Here is a 27835-nt window from a genome sequence, read left to right on the forward strand (position 1 = left end):
CGGTTCGAATCCCCGCGGCGGGGTGCGCTCCCGTCGTTCGGTCCCTGGCCACGTGACCCGGAAGTGTCTTCGGACAGCGCTGGCTCCTGGCCTCTAGAGTGAGATGAGCGCACAACCCTAGAGTCTGTCAAGACTGGCCCGTACGGGCAGGGGTACCTTTACCTTTACCTTTTAGTCTTGTTGCTTCTAGAAGCTTTCCTATCAAAAATTTACCTACCAATACTAATGCAATGGTTTTTCGAAAGGAAGCTTTCAGAAAGACTTGCCTTTATTTTCCTTTGCATAGGAATCCAGCAAGTTCAGGCAAGCCCAGAAAGTCTTTGCCATATACTATTAACAAAGCAGTGGCAACACCATATATCCCTTCCACAGCAGCAACTGTCACTATAGACTACCCTTGCAAACAAATGCTTTCACGTGCCAAACATTCTCTAATGCTGTACACCATTTGTGTATAGTGATCTTTTAAAGTATGTGCTTTACTAAACTCTTGCAATGGAGTCAGCCTTAAATATTCTCCGTCCTACTTTTGAAAGAAATGCACCTACCAATGCCAAGTTTCAAGTGAACCATCATTCCTCTCTTTTATAAAAATTAGTGTCTATAAAGAGAGATGCAAAACTTACCAGCACATATATTTTTTATCCAGGAATCACAGGGTAAAGTGTCAGTCCCAATAAAACCAATGACCATACCCTAGATCTGTGGTTCACAAACTGTGGGCCACCAGTGGTTTGTGAGCTTTATTCAGGTAGCCAATAGTATGTGGATTTGTGAATGAAGATGGAAGGCTGCACATCCGCTGCACTGAATACTCATATTGATTGTTAATTATATTCTTAAAGTAAAGGTAAAGGTACCCCTGCCCGTACGGGCCAGTCTTGCCAGACTCTAGGGTTGTGCGCCCATCTCACTCAAAGAGGCCGGGGGCCAGCGCTGTCCGAAGACACTTCCAGGACACGTGGCCAGCGTGACATCGCTGCTCTGGCGAGCCAGAGCCGCACACGGAAACGCCGTTTACCTTCCCGCTAGTAAGCGGTCCCTATTTATCTACTTGCACCCGAGAGTGCTTTCGAACTGCTAGGTTGGCAGGCGCTGGGACCGAACAACGGGAGCGCACCCCGCCGCGGGGATTCGAACCGCCGACCTTTCGATCGGCAAGCCCTAGGCGCTGAGGCTTTAACCCACAGCGCCACCTGCGTCCCAATTATATTCTTACTGCGTCTTTTATTTCTTAGGTTGTATTGTATTTACAATTCAAATTCTATGGAATTACAAATGCCACAGCAAGCGGAGAAACCATTAAGTGGTTCGCTAAGACCCCAAATGGTGGTGGTGGTGGGTTTGGAATAAAATAAAAATAAAGTTATGGCATTTCGCCAAACATTTAAGAAAATAATTGAGTGTATTCGACTGTAAGTTTTACTCAGAGAAATTAATGAATGTTACAAAATTAGATCCATTAATTTCAATGGGTCTACTCTGAGTAAAGTTTAGTTCAATACTACCCATAATTTCACTCAAGTTTTAAACACCAGACCCCACCCCCCAACTCATTGATTTGCATGTGCATAGCTGCTTTAGGTTGGTGCTAAGACAAGCTCTACCAGAAACCGCCAGTCCAGCCAGCTTCTCTATGTGGAATTGGAAGTGGGGGGCCATCTTGCCCTTTGCTTTAGGCAGCAAACTGCACTGGGTTAGCCATGGATAGCGTAGACATAACATTCTAGATATACTTTAACACGATGAAGCAATGCTCTCTTGCCTGCTGTTAAAGTTGACCAGACTGGTGGGTACCAGGGACTTCCCAGTGGTGGTCCCACACCTGTGCAATTGCTGTGAACTCTGTGGGTCCCCTCTTGTGGCCTTTAAGGAGATTCAAAGATTTCTATATGCCACCAAGCCTTTTATTGACAATTATATCTGTCACTCTTTCTATTCAAATGCCCCTCGCTGTATTGTTACAATATTCCATTGTTGTATTGTTTTTGACATTTCAATTGTCAACTACCTTGTGAGAGTTTGCCTTAAAGAGGCAGAGTGGAAATAACGAAAATCAAGAGTTTTCTGAATGAGTGGAAATGACTGCCTTTGGAAGACACCCATGGTTTCCAATTGGAACAGGAAGGACAGCTGCGTGTACACCTATTTCCCGATACAGCTTGGTCCTTTTCTGCTGTCAATGTTTACTCAGCTGTTGTAGCCTGGGCCGGCCACAGGTGATTGTATCTGGCACCACTGGAATGCAAAGAGGCAGAGACAAGGGAGCACTGGGGAGATTCGGCTGAACCTCCCTTATTGCAGTCTACTGGCAGTCTCAGTCACTTGCATAGAAAGCAATTCGCTTGTGGCAGACTCTCCTCAGTGGCTTGTGTTGCCTAATGAAGGGGCAAAGGCTAAGCAGAAAAACTGGAGGTATGCACTTCCATATACGAAAACTCTATAAAACAAAATATTGAGCATTACAAAATGGGTACTGCTGCCTATTGTGAAAGAATGCAGTCGTATTTCACTGCAACAGATCCTTTGGGAAGCTAGAAGGTCTGGCATTGATAAAGCGATTTGACTAAAAACCTAACGTTAAGTGCCCTCAATGCAATATTAATCCCTTCAGCCAGCATTAACTTCTCCCCTGTCTTTCCACCATGCACAGAGGTTGGAACCTGGCTGCGTAGTATATATGATCTAGCTGAATACTGATATTTCAGCAGTCTTTTGCCCCTACAGTCCTAAAATGAAATGATGTCTGAATTTCTAAGCAGATTAAGATTTTCCAGGTCATTGAGCTAAATGAAACCAGATCTATTTGAATGAAAACTAATACTACATATTTCTAGAGACTCAATCGTGCAATGATTGTGTCCTGGTGCCTAGGAGGTGCAGAAAACAGACCTGAGAGTAGGTCTTCTCAGTAGCAGCATCTGGATTGTAGAATTCGTTATCTCAAGATACCCAGCAATCTGATTCACTTTAGATAATCAGGTATTAGGTCTAGATAGCCTCCTAGAATTGGTTCTCATTTTTGATTATTGATTCTAGGCCCAGGAGAACTTTATGATTGTTTGGTTATTTCAGTATTGGCTTTGTTTTTAATTATATGATTTATAATCTTCTCTTAATGCTCCTTGAAGCACAAGAGGCAGGCATGTTGCCTTATAAACAAAATCACAAGAACCCTCCACATTAAATAGATATCACAATGCAAAAATCTCCTAAAAGTGTCTTATAATCTTGGATTATAGGAACTTCTTGGATTACTAGACTGAGAAACCCTGGAATCCAGTCATTTAAACTGAGAATCTTTACAAATGAAGAAAAGCATTTTTGTTGTTCCGAAACAAACAACAAGCTGATTTGGATTATGGGAATATGTATCTTTTTTCTGTTCTTCCATTCATACCTTTCAACTAGATTCAGACATGCATTTCTCTTGAAATCATACCTAGGTAGGGAAAACTGGGTATTCCTGCAGGGGAACACAATGAAGAGACTGTGCATGTTTGAGCCGCGCTTCCAGTCCCTTCTCAGGTACATTTCAGAGGGGGAAACAAGCAGTTTGTGTCAAACGCTTTACAATTGGCACTGGGAGGCCTATAATGAATAAGCAGGCTCCAGGAGAAAAGTAACCAAGCAGCACAAGTCAATTCTGGTCTCAACTAAAAAAACAAGTAAATAACTAAACAGTGTATGTGTTAGAACTACCATGTTCTATGCACTGACCCCACCAAGTGAGCATACACAGTAGCTATGTAGGCTTCAAAATAGCATTGCTATCATTGATAAGTTGCCCTTGCTTTAAATATTTGATGCCTACAGCTCAGAATACATTCCTGGCAGCTATCTAAACTCCAGGTATGACAAATAGCTCTGTGCTGAGAAAGCTTTGATGCTTGGCACCCAGCCAGCTTCTTTAAGCAGCTAAATCAGCAGCAATTTTGCCCTAATGAAAATGACTGTCAGGAAATGCCAGCCTTATGTACCTATCCTTGAACTCTTTCCTACATTTTCAGGCAGAAGGTAGAAAGTCATTCTGATAATGACAAAGGAACGGCTTCTGTCACTATCTACCTAATGGTCAAACTTAATTCATTGGTACCTGTGACTCACATCTGTCTCAATAAGGCTCCAAGGCTGTGGCAGAGACATCAAGCCCATGCTGGACCTACATTTTCTATTTAACTAGATCTGCCAAACACTAACTCTCTAGGTTTTGTGGTGAAGTGCAAATCAGTTCCTCAGAAGTTACAAGCCCATAATACAAGCCTGGAGACACGGCCTCTTAAATCTGGTTGAGAAGAAGACATGCATATTTAATATGCAGAAATGTACCAAATGACACAGTAAAGAAGACAAAAGCGAAAGTTTAGCTAATTTTTATCAATGAAGCCAAAACCATTCAAGTAATATTAATCATTGAATTTATTTGTCATTTTCTACCAGAAAAGTCTCAAAGTGAGTTACAACAATAGCATTCATGCAACCACAAATATGTATGCTGTGTAAAATCAACAACACACTAAAACCGATGATCCACAATACCAAAACCAAGCAAAAATGCCCTTCCCTCACACAACACAAGGATTCCAACTAAGATAGCCACAAGAACCCCAACAATATTAGGATCCAAATGCCTGGGAGGATTAAAAAAACAACAACACATTTTAACCTGGTGCCCAAAATCTGTCAACATTGGTGCTAGAAGAGCTTCCACAAATATAGGGCTGCCACCCCAAAGGTCTGTGCTGGCAATCTTCCAGAGACTTGTTATTGGGAGGTGGTAAGGTGATATGTGGGAGAAGGAATGCAGGAGGGAGCCAGAAAAAAAAAAAAATTAGTGCATGTACAACACTTTGGACCTTTGGTGGGTAGCAAGCAAAAGGAACAAAAAGCAGTCAGAAAAACAGGTCCAAAAATGAAGCAAGAGAAATGTAGACTAAGGGGAGTATCATTGTGCCCGAAAGAAGCTACACAACATCATCCATGTAATTTAAATGCTAGGCAGCGACTGCAACACAATATGCCAGCCTCAAACACCTATTTAGAAGCTTTGAAGCTAATCTGTTTAATTTGTAACTACAGCTGGCATAATGTAATGGCTAAGAGGCTGAGCAATGAATCAGGAAGTGCCTGGACTCCCACCTCTGCCACAAACTCACTAGGAGGCTGCAGGCAAACCACTGTCTCTTAGGCTCCCCCTGCAATGTGGGGGATATCAAATACAGACATCTTATAGGGTTGTTGTTAAGGATTGCAACTAGATAATGCATTACACATGGAAGTGCTAGGCAAATCTTAGGTATTATTACTGCGGCAGCCATACCTAAATGGAAGATATGGTGGATTAGATCTGGATAAAAGTATTCGGTAAGCTTCTTCTGGTGTTTTCTTTAAGGAGATTACCTGCAAAAGAAAACCAACGTGAGCAACACACTGTCTTAGAAAAGCTAAAATGGTATTTGCAGTGGTACGATATATTTTTCTCAAAACAAGACCTTAATGTGAATTGGATGAAACCTGCCATTCTTTAGCATCTGCTACACAGACTTAAAAAGAGTATTTTCATGCTTCAATCGGTCAGAGAAATGCCAATAGGCTGTATACAATGCTGTTGCTCAGCAGACAGTGAGGAACAGGGAGGGAAGTAGTTTTCAGAGATTTCCCCTTCCCCCTACAGCCCCCCACACCTGATCTGCTGCAGAAGATTTGGAAAGGGCTGCAGGGAGGAGGAGAATTGCCCAAAATATATTCCCTCACCTTTCTACCGACATAATTCTTACCATTAGCTAAGCAACATGGTTGGATACCATCCATTATTCTTAATGTAGATATGCCCATCTGATGTTTGATAGAAGCACCACAGCTTGCAATTCGCTTTCCAATAAATCATATTTTAGGGCATGTTTTTGTATGAGTTGGATTGCATTATGAGACCCTTTCAGGAAACTCCACCCAGTTTGCTGCAACATCCTGAGTTCAGTTCTATCCACTGTTATACTGATGAGAACACATCCACTGACTTCTGTGGTCATGTTCGAGTCAGTATTCTTCTCCTGACTCTCTTATAATAAAGCACTCCTATTCTCATTCAGTACGCTTCTTGGAAATCAAATTACTTCCTTCTCTTTTGTAGTAGTGAAGATGTAGGTCATGACGGCTTACAGAAGTAAGCAGTAGAAAAAAAGGGGGGGAGTGCTAATAAACTTATGAATGAAATCTGTCCTTATAAAAGATCGCCTTACCCACTCAACTGCATCAATTGTCAGAACTGGCACTACTACAGGTGCTATTCTGCATTTGTAAGAACGCTTTCATTCAGCGTGGCAGTGCCTACACTTTGTAATTCCCTGCCTACTGAGAGCAAGCAGGCGCCTTCACTGTATTCCTTTTGGCACTTGTTAAAAACCAATCTGCTTAGAAATTTGAGGTCATTTTAATCTGTTTTAGTATCTTAACTTCTGTATGTATGGCTGTGCTTTTTTCTTGATTTTACTGTTTTATCTTTTGTAAACTGCTTTGAGGTTGTGGTTTTTTCTACCATCAAGCAGCATATAAATTTTTATGAAAGAATAAATTACTAACAAATATAGATAACTGTGTCCTTTATCAAAACTTACGTTATGTTTTCATTGCTAACAGTAGTAGATAATAACGTGATTCAAGGAAACCTTTCTAGGACTGTTTTGCAAACCGTATTTTTATTCTCTCAGTTTCCTGAAAAGTTGTTTCTAAAGAATGAACTATTCTATGATTAGGATGCTGCATAAGGACATTTCAAGGGAATTTTAAACTACATTCTGCAAATTCTGAGCCGGTAGAGTAAATGCTCAGTAGCACATGCAAAATCATTTCAGGCTTTCCGTTACTTCACACACTAGTGGCTGCTAAACAGCTCCTTGCGAAAGCTGATGACGTTATACCAGGAGTTCTACTGAAACTAACAAAAGTATCCTGGGAGAATTATAGAGCTGCATTTAAGGCAGCCTGGGGGAAAAACAACACTCTACACAGTACGATTACTTTCCACTGTAAACACTAGGAGTCCCAGATTCAACCAGATGTGCTCTATGCCACCAGGACATGATACTGGTTTCATGAGTGATTTGTTTCACACAATGGTAGAGTCAAATGTTAACTAGACCTCGCTAGGTAGAACTAGGAGCACAGTTTGCTAACAGTGTGGAGGAAATGGGGGGAAAGAATGGGGCTCCCACCTTGCATTTTGAACAACACTCAAGGCAGCATTATAAATAAAGCAAGCTGAGAGGGAAATATGTGTTCCTGGGAACTGGGTTCAACGGAAAATACGTAAGTCACATTGTGTGGCTGTTTATAGTACACAGCTACCAGTGGAAGTTCTATTCTAGAATTTAATCTAGTGTTTGCCTATTCTCATTTTACACATTAATATTTTAGCATTACGGCAGTAAAAAAGCAAACATCTAAACTAACAATGTTCAGAATGTCATGTATTAGCCTACACAAACATCAGGAAACATTGTTTTTCGAAACAGCAGCATTATGCATAATAAACCTAGCACATGAAGGGAGAGATAAATGAGTGGAAAATGTTGGCTGCATGCAAGTTTAGCACTAGTAATTCAACTGAAGGTTATTTTGGCAAGAGAGGAGAGACTCTCGTTCTATTTTCCTTCCAAGAGCAGCCTACTCTCCTAAGAAGCATACTGTGCAAAGCAGGACTGACCCACTTCTGGCACTACCTGTCTGACCTTTAAGCTTGATTTGCACCCACACCTGGGAAACAGCAACTAGATGAGGCTATGATATGCCTAGTATCAACCCCTGCAGAATCCTTACCCCCACAACTGGAGATACAGATTGCGTCTCCATCCCCAATCCTTGTTAAAACATCATGAACAACACACACCTGACTTTTCTACAGGAAAGTATACCAGACCATTAGAGTCTGTCCATGCTAAAAAGGGATGCAACAGTGGCACTCTTAACTCAACCATTAATGTTATTAATTTAGCCAGTCATACACAAGCCAGGCAGACGTGTCTGTCCTAGCTGAATAATTGCTCTTCTGCTCCACTTTGTGTGTGTGCAGTTCTACATTAACCTGGCTGTTTGTTTCTGCTATCTATGGCACAAGGAGTGCTGTGGGAGGGTAGAGCCAAAGGGAAGCATGCTCTGAGCTCTGCCAAGGCTTCTCAGGATGAACATAATTGCAAGGGACAGGCAAGCCTAGCCCCATCTATCAATCAGAGAAGCAGAAGCTACAGGAAACTTGTTTCCGTCCTCCTTGCCATAAAGAACTGTGCGCCAATGCTTGTTTTCCTCTTCATTCCTTATTCCTTCTGCACTGTGTCTCTTAGATAATTCCTATCTGCAGTCCAACAATCTAAGTGCTGTACAGGGCTTGGACATTTCTACATGCTTTATAAGTTACTATTAAAAGGAATATTTCTACCACAATTCACTGTTTGCAGTACTTTTGCTGCACTATCTTCTCAACCCTAATGATTCTGCATGATCACGCCTGTTGCAATAGCAACCAGGTTTATTTATTTAAACACAGAAGGCTTCCATTGTCAGATCCAGGATGAGGTTGTCAGCAAGAAGTATAATCTCAACCGTGCAGAATATAATGCCATTACAGCCTTAGAAACAATTCCAACATTATAGCCAGAAAGGATGACAAATGGGGCACCACGCTCATCATGGCATCGTTGAATTACAGAACAGGAAACACAAATCCCCCAGGCCACATTCTACAGACCATCATCCTTGGACCCCCTTGAGCCATACCATACGGAACTATTTGGGCCTAATGAAGAATTTCCATATAGAAGGACAGAACAAATGTATAGACACATCCAAAAAGATTGGGTTCAAGTCCTACTGCCCAAGGAGGGCTGATAGGCACAAGAATGTAATTTAAAGCTAACTCCCTTTCAATGGCTACGAGTCGAAACACAGTAGCTGTGGCAATTGCTCCTTTCCTTCTTGTGAAGCACTGGTCCTTTGTTGATTTCATTTCCAGGTCAATACCATCCCCATATCACTACTGTTTGGTGTTTCTCAGCACACATATGAAGTTAAAGCAAATGTTATGCTCCTCTAGAAAAAGCTCAACTAGTTCATTTGTTTGTCTCTTGCTCAGTTGCTCCACAAAGGGCCCATTTGCTTCCATTACTCCATACAGGAAGATTATGACATATGACGTACTTATACGAATTCATATTCCCAAAGTAATGTTGATGATCTCAGTAGAGATAATATTTCTTTTTTCTTTTTGGCACAGGTATTTATTTACACACCGTTTCGCTATACAGGAGACCCATTTCTAAACAGCATAAATCCAAAACATAACTTACTGTCATTTAGCCAAAAGGGCATTATTTTAAGACGTACTGCTACAAAACTTGCTTACCTATACAGATAAATAACCTACAACATTTTATATGCATGCTTCAAATCATCATCATCATCATATCAAGCTTCCTAAATAAAACCAACACAAACTTTGCCATCTTGCTTCACCAGCACAGCTGTAGATCTTTTAAAAAACATAATTTACAAAGCGCCCTTTAACAAAGGAGAGGTCAAAACTGTGCGCACAGCTCAACATGAAAGCAGCAGGGCAGTCTCTCCTGCTGGTTCCCTTGAATCCAAGAAGAATGAATAAGGGAAAAAATCCCTGCAGTAGACTGAACCCCCTGGGACCAATCGTAGAGTCTGGATTCCCAGTCCAAGGAAGATATTGAAAGGAAATTGGGCACAAGAACGAACAATGCTGTATTATGTGAACACAGTGTAGCACTAAATGTAACTATCTTTTTTACCTCCTTTCCCTGCTTAAGACCAGAAGCAGGAAAGGGAGCAACAGAAGAGACAAAGGTTCAGCAGAATGGGGAAATCTCTCCTACTGTTTAAATACTGGACTAGATTGTAGAAGAATTATAACAAAAGGACAGTTATACTAGCATTTATAGCATCTGTACTTAGACAGAAACATATAGGTCAGCAAGTCCCTGCAAGAGAGCGAGCAAGACAGACAGACTTATTGAGTGATACTTACTGCATATGCACCTATCAAAAATGCGGCATTTGCTCGTTTCCGCTGGTCAAAGCTGGTATAATATACTATTTTCTTTCTTGAAAGACTGAATGACTGTTTAAAAAGGGGGAAAAAGTACGAAGGGATGGTTAGCACAGAACCACAAATTTAAGCGAATGAAATACTGGCAGCTAAGTAATACCAGTTTAGCTTTGTGTGTCTTGGCAGTTCTTTCAAATCACCTCACTCCCTGGTCAAGTGCTCCTCAACTAGGGATGGGAGAATACATTTATTTGGTTCGCATTAAAACTTAATTTTGCATTTTCCGAGCTAAAATGTGAACTAAAACACATTTAATCTTTTGAAATCTGTACTTCTCTGAATTTTCTTATGTAGATCCCCAAAAGGTACACACAAAATGCAAATATTAGGAGAAATGTGCACAAAAATCCTCACAAGATTTTATGCAGACTGAAAATAAATAAAAATCACAAACTGCTGCATGAATGGGACAAGCTTAGGATCGGAAAAGGAAAAAACAGGGGGAAACAAAACTGACAGATTCATCTATCCCTAGACAATCACAATATGCCTGCAAATTGGCCACTTGTCTTTCTTACTTTTCTTCTGCAGCCTCTTTCTGAGATGGTCTGGATATTACATCAGCCACAGGTGATGGCATTCCTGTGGCTAACTTCCCATCTCCTGTGCTCATCTTCTAATAAAACCTGCTGAATGACTGCCCTGCCTAAATTCTAGTAGACAATATGCCTGAGGAACTGGGACACCAAAATAACCTCTTTAAGACATCTGGAACAAACAGTCTCCTCATGTATTCACTCAGCAACAACAATAAAGACAGAGGGAATGCTTACAAGACAGTCACACCTTTGAATGAAAAGTCCAGAACATGTAAATCAATCACCAGGCTCCATTCTTAGCTTGCTGCTTACTGTGCAGAAACACCAGTAATATCAAATGTTAAATCTCTCGCATGAATAGGAGTTAGAGAACAATGAACCAGTGACTTGTTTTCTACCCTTGGGCTCAGCATTGGGATGAAGCATCTTAAAGAAGAGTGATCTATTACGACATAGGCTATGTGGATCACGGTTCAAGACAGCTTATGCCTTAAGAAAATGTTTAACTTATCGCATTGAGATAACGGCCTATTTCACACCCAACAGAGAAACAAAACAGAATCCTAGCGCACACTGCTCAAAACCCACCCATCCCTTTCTTGTTTGGCAACCCTTGTGTTACCTTCAAACTAGCAACTCATGGTTTGCTCCTCTTCAAACACACAGCTAGAACAAAGCCAGGAACAAACCATGGTATATTATTTGCTTGCTCTTGTGGTTTGGAGGGGGAAAACAGACCACAAGCACTGATCTGCATGTAATTGTGAGTCAACACTCTGGCTGGTTTCTTCTTAATGCAGCAAAGGAAGAGAGATGGCTGCAATTTGAACAGCATGTACCAGCATACATGCTTGTTCCCTACAAGCTATGGTTTATTTCACCCTGGCTCACCTTTATATGTGAATCAAGCCACTGCATGAATTTCTATGAAATATAATCATTTTCAAACTATTTTTCCTCCAACAAAGTTTCAAATCATCTTGTGAGTTAACTGGAAGAATATCGTTAATATATGTGGTATATATTTTAGATGCCATGGAACTGCATAAACAAATCCATAGTCTAATTTTCATATGGAGCATAAATTGTCATTTTTTTAATTCAGAGAGAGAAAAACACAATCTTATTGTAAATTCAGCAATTCTGTTAATTATCATAAATGGCTGTTAATAATAACAGTTTGTTAAATTTTAGCAAAAACAAACAAACAATATTTAGAAGAAAATACAATGTTCTCACCTTTAATTTCTTGTTTAGTTTACAGCAGAATCGATGTACCAGAGCCACATTTAAAGGTCCAAAATCTGCATAAAAACTAGAAGAAATATATACCAATGGTCAAAAAACTTGTACTTTAGTCCTTTTGCTGTTGTCAAATATTTCACTATTTGAAGACTCTCCCTTCCTAGCAACATCTCCACTGAAACCTAGAGGCACAGTATGTAGCAGCAGAGCACAATTAACACTTGGTTCTACTGTGTAAGGGCAGGTGAGACAATGAGATTACAGTAAAAGGTGATGTCTGCTCCACACTGATAAGTTGAAGGACCACCTTTGAGTATATTCAATGGCCATGTCTGATCAGCATACAGACAGTTAACAATCTTCCAGGGGTGCCATATAGTTTTTCTGGCTGATTTAAGTGCAGCTGTTCAGAAATCAGAAACATCACCATCTTGATTTGTCAGGAGATAAGGAAAAATATGTATACTCTGCTCCTTCAGAAAAAAAATTAACTGCAAATGTAATCCTGCATTTGCTAATTTTGTAGCCGTACTTACACTAATAAATTGATAGAATCTCACACTTGTCTCATTATTATTATTATTATTATTATTATTATTATTATTAAAAACTCAGTAAATGTTAATTACCCAAATGTAGGGGCAGAACAACACTTTTAGGTCAAAAAAAAAAAAAAAAAAGAACTCCAAATGGAGTGAAATAATTAAAATATAAGAGACAATAAGCTGCTGCTGCTAATGTATTGTAAAGAGTCCAGGAGGCTGTGATCACCTTCCAGGAATAAAGATGAGGCATTACTGTTGTAAAAGAGGGATAGGACCTGAGCTGATTCACAAACCAAGTGTCATGCTTCCAAGAGCCCTTAGTAACTGTTGCCAGCCCATAAAAACACACATATAGGATAGGCCCATTCAGGTTAAAGAGTGCAAAAGCAGCACTTTATAGACTGGGGGAAAGTATGCACTCAAGCAGTTTGAGTAAGTATTCCATTAATTAACATTTTATTAGTAGTCCTGTTTTCAGAATCCAATTGCTTTGTGTCACAAGATTTGTATACCTATGACGCCATCAGGTATTTGACAAAACAAAGCTAATGTCAGATATAGTCCCACAGCTCTGTGATGTTGGAAGGTGCAGCTAAGTTTTCATTTTCTGGAGACAGACACATTAAGCTAAAACATGCCACTTTGGTGTTGATGGGACTTGCTAGCTTAAAAGAGGTACTTGGCTCTATATGGCATTTTGATAAATGAATTCAGAGTCTTTCACAGCTGTATGATGTAGCTCACTGTTAGGTACAGTAACTTTTGCAACTGTTGCAGAGGTCAGCAAACTTTTTCAGCAGGGGGCCGGTCCACTGTCCCTCAGACCTTGTGGGGGACTGGACTATATTTTTTTGTGGGGGAAATGGATGAATTCCTATGCCCCACAAATAACCCAGTGATGCATTTTAAATAAAAGGACAAATTCTACTCCTGTAAAAACACGCTGATTCCCGGACCGTCCGTGGGCCAGATTTAGAAGGCGATCCGGCCCCTGGGCCTTAGTTTGCCTACCCATGGTTTATAGTCTCTCTGCTGATTGAACACCTAAAAGATCCAGCATCTTCAAAGCGCGTTTGAGATGGATGTTAAGATTTCAGAAGGAGCAAAGGAGTTTAGTTGCGAGGCACAAGGAGTTAAGGTTCTTATGAGCTTCCTCCATTTGAAACAGATACAGACCAGCTAGAGAATGTGCTGCCCATGTAAGCCTATTGTGCATTAACCAGTCAAGTGTGATATGCCAAGCCTAGATCTGCTTGCAAAGAACAGAACAAGAGCTAGCATTCTTCTTGAAGAATAAGCCAATGACAAGTTCCCAACTCATTAATTAGTTACCAGTCTGACTAAATCAGCCCTGTGGCTGCAGATCATTCCCCTCTACTTTACTGTTCCCCATATTTATTACAAGATAAGCAGTAAAAATAGGGCAAAGACATTTATTTAAGACATGTATGTCAACTTAACATGAATAATCACTTTCAATACACTGGGCTTAAGGGAAAAGAATAGCTGGCCTATTCAGCTTTTTATTTTCATTAGACAGTATAAAAGCACATTCATTTTCCTGGGCATGACATGTTTTGATGTTTAATCATAAAATATTTAATTGGACTTGGCAGAGCTGGAGTGTTAATAGTTGGCATTTGAGGCATGGCAGTTATGGTACAAACTTGAACTCAAAAGTTATCAAAGCAATGTGGCTACAAAGAAAAGCAGCAGCTGCTGCTGATTGCTACATTTATAGGAAGCAGGAAGTTGCCTAAATCTCTGTAGATCTCGTAAGGCTTAGTTGTTAAAGTTAGATCTTTCTTTCATGTGAAAAAACCTGAAGAGGATTCAGGGGAGCCAATTCAATTCCTGAAAATAGGTGGCAGGATGGGGAGGAAGCTATGCCTATTTTAAAAATATAAGTGTTCATATATATTTCACAATGGTATTCAGTAATTTTAAGACAGTGGTATTAGATGCAATGAAACATCAGTAAACAGTTTAAAAAAAAAAAAGCAGACTTGCACAGAAAACAGTAACCCGGTGATTTCTGGAAAAGAAGGTTTTAGGTCCTAATCCTATGCATGTGAATTCAAAAGTGCTACTCGGATTATAGGACAACTGCCTTCAGAAAGAGGAGAAGGGAACAACATGCTGTACTCAGATGTTTCAGGTACTGAATTGACAGCCAGTGTAGTCAACACGAAATATGTGATACTGAGAATGCAGATATCTCACAATAGGGGATTAACAATGTAAATCCACGCTTGCCAACAAATGGGAAACTGCATTTTGCAAACATCTTCAAGACCTGCCCCAATTGGAACACTTTCTGCAAGTCAAAATACGGTTGATTGGTCCGTTGATCCAACAGACAGGAATAGCCAAGATGACGATGACAAATGTACTACATTAATAGCACTACAGAAGAACCTTTATGATGGGCAAGGCCACCTTCTGATACCATCACACATTAAAAATTGCTTATGTTGCATGACTGAATGGGCCTTAATGGTGGTTCAAATACTCATAATAATGTTGCATAGGCATGGCATTAGGGAACTTTGAACCAAAAATAGTGACATATACTTTTCCATCATCCTTCTGCACCTAGAACAGAAGCTCAGCATGATTCTGAGATTTAAAAAAACGCACAAATCAGGAAGACAACCAAAAAAAAGGTGGCTTAAATTTTCTTCACACTGATTAGTTCTTTCCTTACTGTATTGCTTCCTGCATAATTCTCTCAGGAATAGCTTTCTCAAATGAATTCTCCAGAGAGCTTCCTTTTGGAATAATAGGGAGAAAATCTGGTATTTGTTGATGGTATGGGGAGAAATGCACCACATAGGAAGTTTCTATTTGTGTTAGCAGATAGCGGACACGGAGCAATGGATCCAAACTACAAGAAAGAAGATTCCACCTAAACATTAGGAAGAACTTCCTGACAGTAAGAGCTGTTCGACAGTGGAATTTGCTGCCAAGGAGTGTGGTGGAGTCTCCTTCTTTGGAGGTCTTTAAGCAGAGGCTTGACAACCATATGTCAGGAGTGCTCTGATGGTGTTTCCTGCTTGGCAGGGGGTTGGACTCAATGGCCCTTGTGGTCTCTTCCAACTCTATGATTCTATGATTCTCTTCCATTGTAGAACATGTCATACCATGTGTCAGGGACCACTTATGTTAAAATGTATTTCTAAACTGGTTGTATCTTTGTATTTTTGTGATGAAAATGGTTTCTAACAAATAAACGCAACTGACCAACTGGCTACTTGATTAGTTGACTTAAATTTGATTAAAAGAATTTCTAGATTTCTAGGTCCCCACTGGGGTGGGGATCCCCGCGGAAACTGGCACCTGCATGGGGGTGCCTGGTTGCGTTCCCTCAGAATTTTGTGCCCAGGGCGACACACACACCCCTACTACACCACTGCCTGTACATATATACTCTGATGTCAGAGAAGCCTTCCAGGCAGAGACTGAAGTATGCTAAGACCACTCTCCACTCTAATCCTGCTGTGAACCAAACTGCAGATGTACTCTAAATTATGTTTTGATCAGCATTGCTAAGGAAAGACAAGTGACCCCCAATAAATGGTCAAGTGGGAAACAGTCACAGCGCTATCATTAGCAAAACACTGCCATGGCTGTCAAGCAAAGTAATTCAGTTTTAAAATAGTAACATCCATTAAAGTGAAAGAAAGAATTAATTAAAACATGATAAGTGTCATTAAAGACAGTCAAATTCTTTAAGGAACTGGAGCAATTTATAAAACAACTATAAAGTTCAATTGAAAGTTATACCACTATTTTTAATTTTTTTAAAAAAGGCTAGACCGGCCAAGAGATGTTGCTTGATAGCAATGACAGAATCAAGAAGACTAAAGGGCAAGGCAGTTCCATTAAAACAGTGGAAAAGTTGCTCAAATGAAAAAAAAAGGTCATATATACTAGCAAGCCGAATATAAATTGTTACGGCAAGACAAGTACCAGTTCTTTCAGAGAGAGTGTGACCCCATCAATAACAGGCCAATCTCCCACAATGCCTTCATCTTCTCAGGGTTCATACTCAGTTTACTGGCCTTCACCCAGTCCACCAAGACAATGGTACAGATCATGTACAGCCCCTCCCAACATAAATGTTACGAGACTTTGCCCCAAAGGTCCTAAGGACCACTCCCAACAGCTTCATATAGATGTCGGAGGCAAACACCAAAGTGCAAGGATCTTGGGACAAAAAGCAAAGTCTTCCAAAGCTCTGGACATGTCCTGGTAGGTAGGAGTGCAAACACTTTAAAACAGTGCCAGCTTGGAATAGTGTGTGTGGTTTGGGAACACAGACAAAAAGAAAAGAAAAGAATAACCCTCACATAGCTGAACAATGGAATTCACTCCATATGAAATAGTGATAGCCACCATCTTGGATGGCTTTAAAAGAGAATTAGACAAATTTATGGAGGACAAGGTTATTTGCGGTTACTAGCTATGATGGCTGTGTTCACTGTTGGAGGCAGTATGGCTCTGAAAACCCGGTTGTAGGGCATCATGCGATGGTGGTGGGAAGAATGGTACTACACCCAGGATCTACTTGTGGGCTTCGCAGAAGCATATGATTGGTTTCAATGAGAACAGGATGTTGGACTAGATGGGCCTTTGGCCTAATTCATCAGGACTGCTCTTAAATCTAGAAACAGGGGTTGTTTTTTTTACATATGCTGAAACACTGAAGAGTCGGATTTTTTTTTTTTTTAGGTTTTTGGTGTTGGTATTTTTTAAGATGGCTAAAGGGCATTTGTGGAGGAATTAGACAAGATTTTACTCATAGTACCAGAACTTGGAGGTCATCCATTGTGGTTGCATTGGCAGTCAACTGAGGACACAAGAAGAGAAAATAGTTCTTTAAACAAAGCATAATTAATGTAGGGAAAGTCTTTAGCACAAGTTGGGGCAATGGCCCCTAACTTAAATAGTTCTAATAAAGCACTGGACAAATTCACTGAGAAGTAGGTCTATTAGCTTTGACAGCTGAGCAGAAGCTTTATGAATGCCAACAGCATACCCCTTATTACAAGGTTCTGGAGGCATCAATATGAGATGACTGCTGCTCTCATTTACTTGGAAACTTCCCAGAAGCCTCCGGTTGGCCGCTGGTCAACATTCTTACCTAGACTTTTAGTATGATCCAGCAGTAAAGCTCTTGTAGCATGCAATCATTCTGATTAGGCAGCTGACAGTAGTGACCATGCAGTGGAACATTTTTCAGAAGAAAGCAACAAAGGGGTGATTTTTTGTTTTTTTGGATGGAGATGCTTCAGTTACGCATGTTTTAGTATGCAAAGTATTTTGAACAGCAGTTGCCACCTATCAATTATACCAAGACTGGTAGGCCACCCAGTATAAAACAAAACCAGCTGACCTCTCAATAATTGGAGAGTGAATCTGAATCCCTGTGACTAGGGAAGATTCCAAACCCTTGAATTGTGGAGAGCTAGCAGGTAAAGCAAGTAGGACTGCAGAGCAAGATTAACCCTAGACACAAATTTCTGGTTGCCAAACATAAAATGAGATTTATTAAAGAAACCAGTGTTTATAGGCTTTAAAGCATTTTTAAATTTGGAAAAAATACACTGTTATCTTAAGCGCTATCTAGTCTCCTGATGCTCTTGAATCAGGCGGCATCTGCCAGTTAAAAATCCTAGTTCAGCTTTAGGGAGGAAATTACAAGCAAAATAAGACAAAGAGCAAGGCCTTTCCTCTCTCATAGTACCTGAAACTTTCCTAGAACCACTGACTAACTGAACTAACTATAATCAATTGTAATGGAGCTAGAATTTGGCGGTGGGCGGGGTACTAATCTGCAGAGAAATCAAGATAAACCTAAAAAGCAGATTCTGAAAGAGAAGATAGTCTTCTTGAGCAAGAAAGCTATGTCACTATGGCTTTAGGTCCCAAATGAAGTCCAGGGTTCTTCATTTCTTGCAATAAGCAGTTCATACGAGTGCACAATCTACAGAATCCCTCCTGATGCTAGGTTTAAAATGAGCTACTTCAAATAAGAGCTTCTTTTGTTGTACCAGAGGCAGGTAATTTGTTGTACAAAACAGAGTATTTTGAAATATCCCTTAAAAGTTTTGATCCTCAACTGAATTATTATTATTACAATACAATTATTCTTAAGAGCTGTAGGCTTTAAGTGACGTTATGTGGCCAAACAACAAAAGCCCCTATTTTTCGCATGACTAAGAAATGAATTTTTTTAGTCTTCCTGGTGGTTTAAGTATAATTAAAGCTATATAAAAGTGAACAGGGAATGTAGGTCATCTGGAATAGGAATATGCATTAGTGAAATTCTTTAAATGTTGGAAACTTCAGCTAATGGATCAGTATAGCAATACAGGCATACTGTACAGAGGAATTTTATAAACCAAAAATGCTGCTGAAAGACTTCTGGATTTGCAGGCAAGGTATTATGGGGCAATTTCTAATTTGATTGTTTCATTGAGCCAACCAAAGCAATCCCTCCCCACTACTGAACTTTGTGTGCCTTTGGCAAGAAGATTATCAGATGTTATATTTCATCTAGAACCATGTAAATTTAAGGTTCTCAGCCCCTGATGGGCCTAGGTTTCAAGCTCTTGGGGCACCTTCCTCCACATAACCAAAATTTTGTTGCATTATTTTGAAGGTCTGGAAAGCATACTTTGCCTCACTGGAAATGTCTTTTAAATGGCCCTAATTGTTCATCAGTTGCAACATTATTATGCTGCAAACAGCATTGTGGAAGATTGTGGGTAAACATATTCCACAGGTCACACCGAGGAGGAAGCTCCTCTCTGACACTGGTAGTCCAGGGCTGAAGCCAGACATCAATTCCAAAGACTTTATTTATCCTTTTGGGGGAAAGCCAGTGACATCATACCCTTGATGGTAATTTGATTTGTAATGTGAATTTGATTTGAGAACCCCCATTTTGTAAAGACATTTCTGTGAAAAAAGTGACCAGTTAAAAGTCCTTGACTGAGAATGGGCATTAAGTCTTGCTGCATACTGGATTAAGGGTGATGGCTGCTTGCAACCTTAGCAACTGCAATTGGAATACCCAAAGTTGTATTGCTAAGTTTTGGGCAATATGATAACTACAGTGGTACCTCTGGTTACAGACGCGTCAGGTTACAGACGCTTCAGGTTACAGACTCCGCTAACCCAGAAATAGTACCTCAGGTTAAGAACTTTGCTTCAGGATGAGAATAGAAATCATGCGGCGGCAGCAGGAGGCCCCATTAGCGAAAGTGGTACCTCAGGTTAAGAACAGTTTCAGGTTAAGAACAGACCTCCAGAACGAATTAAGTTCTTAACCCGAGGCACCACTGTATGGGTTATATCCAATGGTGGTTTTGCGCAGGGAGCACTTCCATTTTCATCAATCCCTCCTAACACTTGCAGCTTTTATGCACATTCTATGATTCTGTGATCCCATACTGTCCCATAGAATCCCAAGTAGAAGTTAAGGGTATGGATGGCATTGGGGTGATAGATAATCGGGAAGAGCCCTGCCTTTCACAGTAAGTGCATATGCTAATGCAAAGCCACCATAGGATATAATCTTTTAAAAAATATTTTGCTGGTTCATAAGGTAGGTGAAGAGGAAATGTTGCAAAAATCAAGTTCAGAAAGGAGTTTTGTAAATCTGTCGGGTACTACTGATCCCCAACACAGTTTGTGGCAATGTCTGGGCAAATGAGTGTGTTGTCGATTATGAAAATAGATAAAAAAAAGTATTTTCACCTTCTATGGTCACCTTTCCCACATGAAATAAACAGAGCAGGTCCTATGCTAAGCACCTGTAGTCATGGCAAATAGCTAATCTATTAACAGCATTTGACAGGAACACTTTGACTCTATCACGTGTGATAGGGGTGGAGGTGTTTTAATTCATTCATGGAGTTGAATTGACTCCAAAAGCCTTAAGGGTAAATATCAATTTTTCACCTAATGATGGGCTTGGAGTGTATCAGATGGAAGCATTAAGACTGCAGTCCTATCTGCACTAACCTGTAAGTAAACTTCACAATGAGAATTACTTCTGAATAAACATGTACAGTGGTACCTTGGGGTACAGACGCTTCAGGTTACAGACTCCGCTAACCCAGAAGTAGTACCTCGGGTTAAGAACTTTGCTTCAGGATGAGAACAGAAATCGTGCGGCAGCGGCAGGCCCCATTAGCTAAAGTGGTACCTCAGGTTAAGAACAGTTTCAGGTTAAGAACGGACCTCCGGAATGAATTAAGTTCTTAACCCAAGGTACCACTGTATAGGATTGTGCTGTAAACAGGGTGGTCTGTTTCAGTGGGTTGACTCCAATTATGACAGTCAGATACCACCCTATGGGTTGTATTCAACATAGCGCAAAGGAGATAGTCCTGTTGGGCAACCAAAAATGCTTGCGCTGATAGAACTATTGCCCCTCTCTTCTCACTGTGTGTTGTTCTGGGGGTTCTACAGAGCAGATGTGGGGGGTGGGTGCAAGTCGCATGGGAAGAAGGATTTAGAAGTCCTGTAGCACAAAGGGGAATTCCTTGTGCTGACTTCTACTACCACAATTATTTAGTTGAAAAGAGCCTATGTTACTTATAGTATACCAAATTATTCAGGGTAGTTAAAATAAAAAATGATGTGCTCCTCAAAGTACTTACTTATTTTATGAAGCAACACTTTTTTTTTTAGAAAATGAAACTTTATGCAATGTTTCCTATCCCACATCACTGAATATTTACGTGCATTTTGTTTCAAGTTTGCAAAGCATTAGTCCTGTCAGTCACTCCACATTAGCCCTGTCCGTTATTCAAAGGATTAATCCTACTTATTTGGACACCTTGGACAGCAGCCCAGGTTACGGCCTACTCCAGAAATCTGTACAGTACTACCTTCCTCCTCCTAAACATGTGTTTCCATCTTCCCCTGCATACTCTGCTTCAGGAGCTATGCTGCCATCCATGTTTTTCATCAGGTTTTTTTTAACACTCTTCTTATCCTAAGTCTGTCCAGCAAATGATGTCAATCTGGTTACCCACAGTGGGTTTTTTAAGTCTCAGAGAGCAGTGTGCAATTCCTCAAATATTTCTAGAACAGAAGTGTCAGGGCTTATCTGTGACTGGCCAACAAGGATTTGAGGCTCCTAAGAAAATGAGAGTGACACAAGTTGTATCAGCATCCCAACAATGAACTTAAAACAAACTTGCCAGCCAATTTAAGCAGGTTCATGAGCCACTTTAGAAAATGAAGAGCGATAAGAATGACAACCAAAGCATTCAGGGATTGTTAACACAACTGCTATGTATATCTACAGCTTGACTGCACTGCTAAATATAGGTCCTTCCGATGTTAAGTCTAATCTGTCTTTCACTAATAAACATTTGTGTAAGGATGCCTAGGACACAATCTATCAGAAGTTAGTCATAACAGTGCAATCCTGTGTCTTCTCAGAGGCAAGTCCTACTGAATTCAAGGGGGTTAACTTCCAGGCATGTTGTGTCAGGATTGCAGCCTAAATCTCACTGAAAGCAAAGCAGTATTACTTCTTACAGACTGTACTCTGAAGAGTGCAAAAGTACTTAGGCAATGAATATCACTTAAAGAAATCACGAAGGTTTTGAGCCTTCCTTTATTTATTTTATTTCCATTTTATTATGCTGCTACTGACTACTGAAGTAGGTTCAAGCTACTATTATAGTAGAATTATTTAGCAACAACTTTAATGCAAATCCCTCCCTTTCATCTGTAAATTTTCAGTGCCCAAACTCCATGGCTAAATTACATCAGAGACAGAAATTGCTGGGAGGAGGAAGGCAGTGATGCAACCAAAGTTGGCAGTGTAAAAAGAAAGATACTATCTTAAAAGCTCTTCTTGTTATTCTCTGAACTCCTGAAGTGCTTGTTTCATCCCAGAAAGTATCAATCAGCAGGCAGAATTAATCACAGTGTACAAAAACACAGTCACAAGAGCAGCTTGATGAAATAATGATTTTAACAATCATGCTCCAAGGTTCAGTGAACTGAGGTTCACTTACCATAAAACTGAATGACCCATCTTACAGCACATTTAATGCTGCAAACTCAATACATATTCATTGCTAACCACTATCATGCACTTAACAGATCTGTAGATCAGTAGTGCATCTCCAATGTTTTGCTTTTTCATCGAATCGTAGAGAAAATACCACTAACCCAACATTTGCAGACAGGTACAACCCGCTTCTTCTTTAAGATGTGAATTCGATTTGAGAATAATACTTTACACAAGAGACCTATGGCCAGAGTAGAATCCATTTTATAAAAAAAAGCAGGAAACCGGAGGTGGGGGAAGGGGGCGTCCATTTTCTGATTAAAATTCAACTAAAATGCAATTAAGTCTCAAGGACTGGTTTGATAAAAACAACCAATTAGCCACATATACCGCTAACTTATACGGAAGTATTTCGCTTAAGTTTGTTCTCCCTCTTCCCTAAACCTTTTTCCAATCACTTGGCGACAAGCGGGGGTGGACCAACAACGCTGAAAACGAAAGTGAGCAGAAAGGCGAAGGAGGGTTTTTTAAAAAAAAAAACAGCGGAAGAGATACGAACTTACTTTTCATAAACAAGCTCCTCATCCGTACAGAAATAGTGCGTGTTTACTGTGCTTCTGGGTCGGTTTCGTAAAGTAGCAAAATATAGTCTGTCTGCAAGAAAAAAGAAAAAGGGAGTCCATGAAGTAAGATCTTCCAAGTTATACGTCCCGCTGCTTAGCTGGAACTTGGGTGTTAGTTCAAAGCGGGAAGGGAGAGTCGCTTGTCCCCCCGTAAAAAAAGAAGAAAAAAGAAAGAATCAACCCTTACGCATTTGATCGAGTTTCACTCCGGAGCAAGCATTACCTGCCACCAAGATTTCGCAGCTGGACGGCGACGTCTCCGCCTCCTCCATAACTCTCCTTCCCCTCCCGCCGACGGGGGGACCCTTGCCGCCCGCCTCGCGATTTGGGGGATTGCAAGGGCTCCCCTCGAAACAGCTTCTCCCGCAGGGACTATGGGGAGTTTCGCGTTCGCTGCGGGGCGCGCGCCGAACTTCGCCCCGGGGAAAGAGGCGGTTCTCACCCCCGCCCCGGGCCAGGCGCTCCCGGGACAACCGGGGGGGGCAGTTGTTGCGTCGCGCCCCCTTCCTTTATATGACGGGAGGGCGACCCCTACTCGCGGAGGGGAGACCCCTCCTCCGCCGCCGCCTCACCTTTGAGGAACTCCGAGGCTCCCAGCAGCTGCTCGGACGAGGCGGGCGGAGCCGGCTCCATGCGAAAGAGGGCGCGGAGCTGCGTGGCTGCGCGGGAAGGCGCCTCCGAGCTCATGAGTGCCTCCCGGAACGGCGGCGGCTTCTCCGTCGTCGTCTTGGGCGGCAGCGGCGGCGGCCGGACAGCCGCTCGGCCGGACTCAGAGGCGCCAGCAGCAGCAGCGCGGCATGCTGAGGGAACGGGCAGCCGCCGCCGCCGCCGCCGCCTGGCTGGCTCTGGACTTGTGCAGCCGCCGCCGCCGCCCGCATGGGATGGGAGGTGCGCGCGCGCGCCTCAAGGAGGCAACCGGCCGGCGAGGCGCTGCTCCGGCGACGGCGGCCACCCCCACCCCCAGCAGCAGCAGCAAGCCGCGAGTGGCGGTGGAAAGGAGCACGGAGCCGGCCTGAGGGGAAGGGAGGAGGGCGCGGGGTGGCGTGGAAGGGGTTCCTTCGCCGCCGTCCCGCCCTCCGGCGGCTTAAAGGGGCAGCGCGCCGTTACCAAGCAGCCGGCGCCGGCGGTAGCAACCGCGTTACCAGGGCTTTGTTACACGCGCGCGCTTTTACCTCAGGGCTCTTCCCGCCCGGCCGCTTCCGAGTCTCAGGCCTTGCCAGGGGAGCGGGGCGGTCTGGGAGGCCGCTCCTTCTTTCCACTTTAGACCGAAAACCCCTCCAAAAGCCGGCGGGCCGAGGCACCGGGCCTACGCGAGTTTAGTCAGAGGTTCAGTGTGGTGGTGGTGTTGTGGGGATCCGCCGCAACCTTCACTCCGGAGTCGGTCCCCGCCGTTCAGTGCAACTGATGCCGTCCCCCCCTCAATTTAATGATTACTTAGTTAAACATGTTAAGTTAAATTAACTGAAAACAGCTTGCAGATACTTAATTGGCTTAGGATTTTATTTAAGTGGTGAATTCATATGTTTAATTTCATAATGTGAAGATCTAAGGATGTTAATGTTTAAGTTATTTTTTTTTTAAGAACTGTGCTTTGGAAAACCGTTAAAAGGATATGCAATGAAATTCAACCAAGGGGAAGCAAGGAAGTCACTTAATGTTAATAAGTGTAATTTTTAATAAGGCTATGATTTTTGTTTGTTTGTTTTATGTGTTTGTTTGTTTATAATGTTGTGAAAACCAATTAAAAAATTGGGGGGGGGGGGCGAAATGCTGTCCCCCCATAACCATCCCAATCGAGCCTGAAGCTCAGTTGTATTACCTTCCAGGAAGCAAAGATCCATCCCCCGGGCGAAGCAATGCTTCTTCAATATTGATATAGAAAAATAGGGGTGGTTGGCTTTTGCTGCCCATCTCCCCAAGGGGCTGAGTCCCCCAAGCCCAGGATCGGTCAGAGATGAATGGATGGAGGTCAGAGGGCAGCGAAAGCAAGGCAGATCTTCATTTTTCTGTTGCAACGAAGTTCCCTCCCCCTCCTAGCAAGCAGGCAAGAGAGTCACAGAGCAGAGCCCAGAAGAAACATCTCTTTTAAGGGTTTGCATTTTGGCGTGGGAAAGGAGGACATTCCTTCTACAAATGGTCAGAAATTGCATCATGCATAAGGTTGGGTTACTGTGGCTCAGGCAGGCCAAGGGGTGATATTCCTGAGGATTTAGCAAGTTTTACATGGTTCCGGACACAGGTTATACAAAAAAAACAATGTTTCATAAGAACCAGGATGCCCGTCAAACATCCCTCAATGCAGAGCATCTGGGTAAACCATGACAGTACAAAGGAGGTTCATAGATATGGCAGAGGAATCCCTTCAGGAACTTCCCCTGATTGCTACCTGCCTAGTGTTCTCAGGCAAAGCAGAGGAAATATTTAGAGTCTTTAGAAGAGCCAAGATGGCTTTTGGATTGCTCTCCTGTACTATTACAGACATGTGGTTTATATACTTATGCATGCATGTTTACATTGTGCAATTATCAACATTTATTCTACATTTGAGACATTAGAATTCCTATAACAACTTTGACTTTGTTGGACGGGTCATGTTGTGCGGATGCCTGATTACTGTCTTCCAAAGCAACTACTCTATTCCGAACTTAAAAATGGAAAGCATAATGCCGATGGGTGACAAAAGAGGTTTAAATACTTTCTCAAGGCAAACGTAAAAAAATGTAGTATAATCACTGACAGTTGGGAAGCACTGGCCTGCAAGCGCTCCAATTGGAGAACAGCCTTTATCAAAGGCATCGTGGACTTTGAAGGTGCTTGAAACCAGGATGAAAGGGAGAAACGTGCAAAGAGGAAGGCATGTTTGGCAGACCTTCACCGTGATCAACTCCCATTTGGAAACCAATGTCCCCACTGTGGAAGGATGTATGGAAGGAATAATTGGCCTCCACAGTCACTTACAGACTACTGTTAAGACCATGTTCATGAAAGACAATCTTACTCAGCTACAAAGGATTGCCGAAGAAGAAGAAGAAGAAGAAGAAGAAGAAGCAGCAGCAGCAGCTTCCAGGAAAACGCGCACAGGCTTGTGGCTGCAAAGGGTAAAGGAAAGGGGGTCATGAGCTTGCGAATGTTCACTTAGAAGCAAGTCTCATTTAAAACACAAAATAAATACATAAAACAATTGCCCTAGATTAATGGTGGGAAGATGAAAGACTGGGTTTCTCAACCCCTGTCAAGGCATGTTTGGCATTTATATAGCACATTTCAGGCAATCCAGAGCTCCTACTGTAATACCTTATGAAGTAGGCCATTGAGACTGACAAATAGGGGCTGGTTTAAGGGGACTGGGTGAGTCTGTGGCCAAGGTGACGTTTTTACCAGGGACTTTCCATCTCAGTTACAGCAAAACCATATTCTAGGCATGATTTATGTAGACACAAGTTTCACTTTGATCAATGGGCTTTTTGCCAATGTAAGCAAATAGCCATGACCATTTCTTTAATGTGTAAATTTGAGACTGTACAAGGCAATTCTGCATGTTTCTTCCGAAGTCGATTCCTGGATTCTGTGGGCCTTACTCCCACATAATTCTGTTTAGGATTACAAACTTGGCCTCATAAGAATCTCGTTAATCAAATTTAACCCATACTGAAGTAACAGTAGCTTCTTCACATGAGCTTCATTACCAACACATACACACCCTCAGGATCACAAAAAATAAACCACCTATTTCTGTGTTCACATTCAGAATTAAAGTTCAAGGAAAGCTACTCAGCCAACATAACTTACAACAAAAAGGCAATTCCCTGTTGGATCTACCTGTAGGCCGTAACGGACGATGATACCCCTCTGTTCTGTGCCATTACAATTTCATGTGACACCTTTTACAATCCCATTAAAGCTGCAGAACATTACCCAATATATGTAAAGCAGAGCAGGAAGTGCTAAGATGCAAGAAGCTACTGTCAAAAACAAGTGTAGTGTGAAAGGATCAGCTCCTATAAAATGTGTTTACGTGAAGAGAAGCTCAAACCATTTCAGATGGTCTGGACTTTGCACATAACGTAGAATTTGCTGAAGGCATATCTTCAGTAACCCATGATAATAACCTGAGCGGATGGCACTCTTACAGCTAGTGTGTCCTTAAATGGTGGGAACAAAACTGGGACCTTGAGACTATAGAACGCGTTGCTTCACATCACAATGGTGGTTATAAAGAGACTGATGAGCAAATATGAAAGGGCTTACTCCCCTCCCCTTTCCCCACCACTGTCTAGGAAATAATGAAAAGGGGGAGCCCAGGGCAGGCATTCGGAGTGGACTCTCCACAGCTGCCCAAGAATGCCAGCCAAGAATGCCAGCCATGCATCTGTTTTCTCATTAGAAGATGGGTTGTAGCTTTGATAGAAGCATGAAAGACATAGCAAGTGCAAAGAGAATGTCTGATAGAGTCCTATAACTCTTATGAATATGAAAACAAGTGCTGCAGAGCAGCTAACACATGATGATGATGATGATAATAATAATAATAATAATAATAATGGTATTGGTGTTCTTTAGTCTCAGGTATGTGAAAATGTGCTTTGGGTTCTGGCCATTGGGTAGTGTAAGGAGTTTTTTCACATAAAGAATTAGACCATCTTGCAGAGACGTGTTCACAAACACTGGAGTTTGTACTGTATATGCAAATCCTCCATGTAAACCTCTCTCTCTCT

General features: G+C 41.7%; 1 protein-coding gene across 8 annotated transcripts in view; it reads right to left on the minus strand.

The window, feature by feature from the left end:
• Positions 1 to 24759, minus strand: part of CDC14A (cell division cycle 14A) — a 98550-nt gene extending 73791 nt beyond the window's left edge. The window contains exons 1-5 of one of the 8 annotated variants that reach the window (XM_083445188.1): positions 23693 to 24759; positions 23061 to 23151; positions 11902 to 11977; positions 10043 to 10135; positions 5321 to 5400 (exon numbers count right to left, since the gene is read on the minus strand). In XM_083445188.1, coding sequence (XP_083301314.1) covers positions 5321 to 5400; positions 10043 to 10135; positions 11902 to 11977; positions 23061 to 23151; positions 23693 to 23807 — 455 coding nt within the window. In that variant the 5' untranslated portion in view covers positions 23808 to 24759. Of the gene's footprint in view, positions 1 to 5320; positions 5401 to 10042; positions 10136 to 11901; positions 11978 to 23060; positions 23152 to 23343; positions 23630 to 23692 lie in introns of those variants that run through there. The other 7 variants (XM_083445186.1, XM_083445191.1, XM_083445189.1 and 4 more) reach the window with 7 other exon arrangements.
• Between the last annotated feature and the right edge of the window lie 3076 nt (positions 24760 to 27835).

Source organism: Podarcis tiliguerta, assembly GCF_965153285.1.
Source record: "Podarcis tiliguerta genome assembly, chromosome: 6".
Lineage (NCBI taxonomy): Eukaryota > Metazoa > Chordata > Lepidosauria > Squamata > Lacertidae > Podarcis > Podarcis tiliguerta.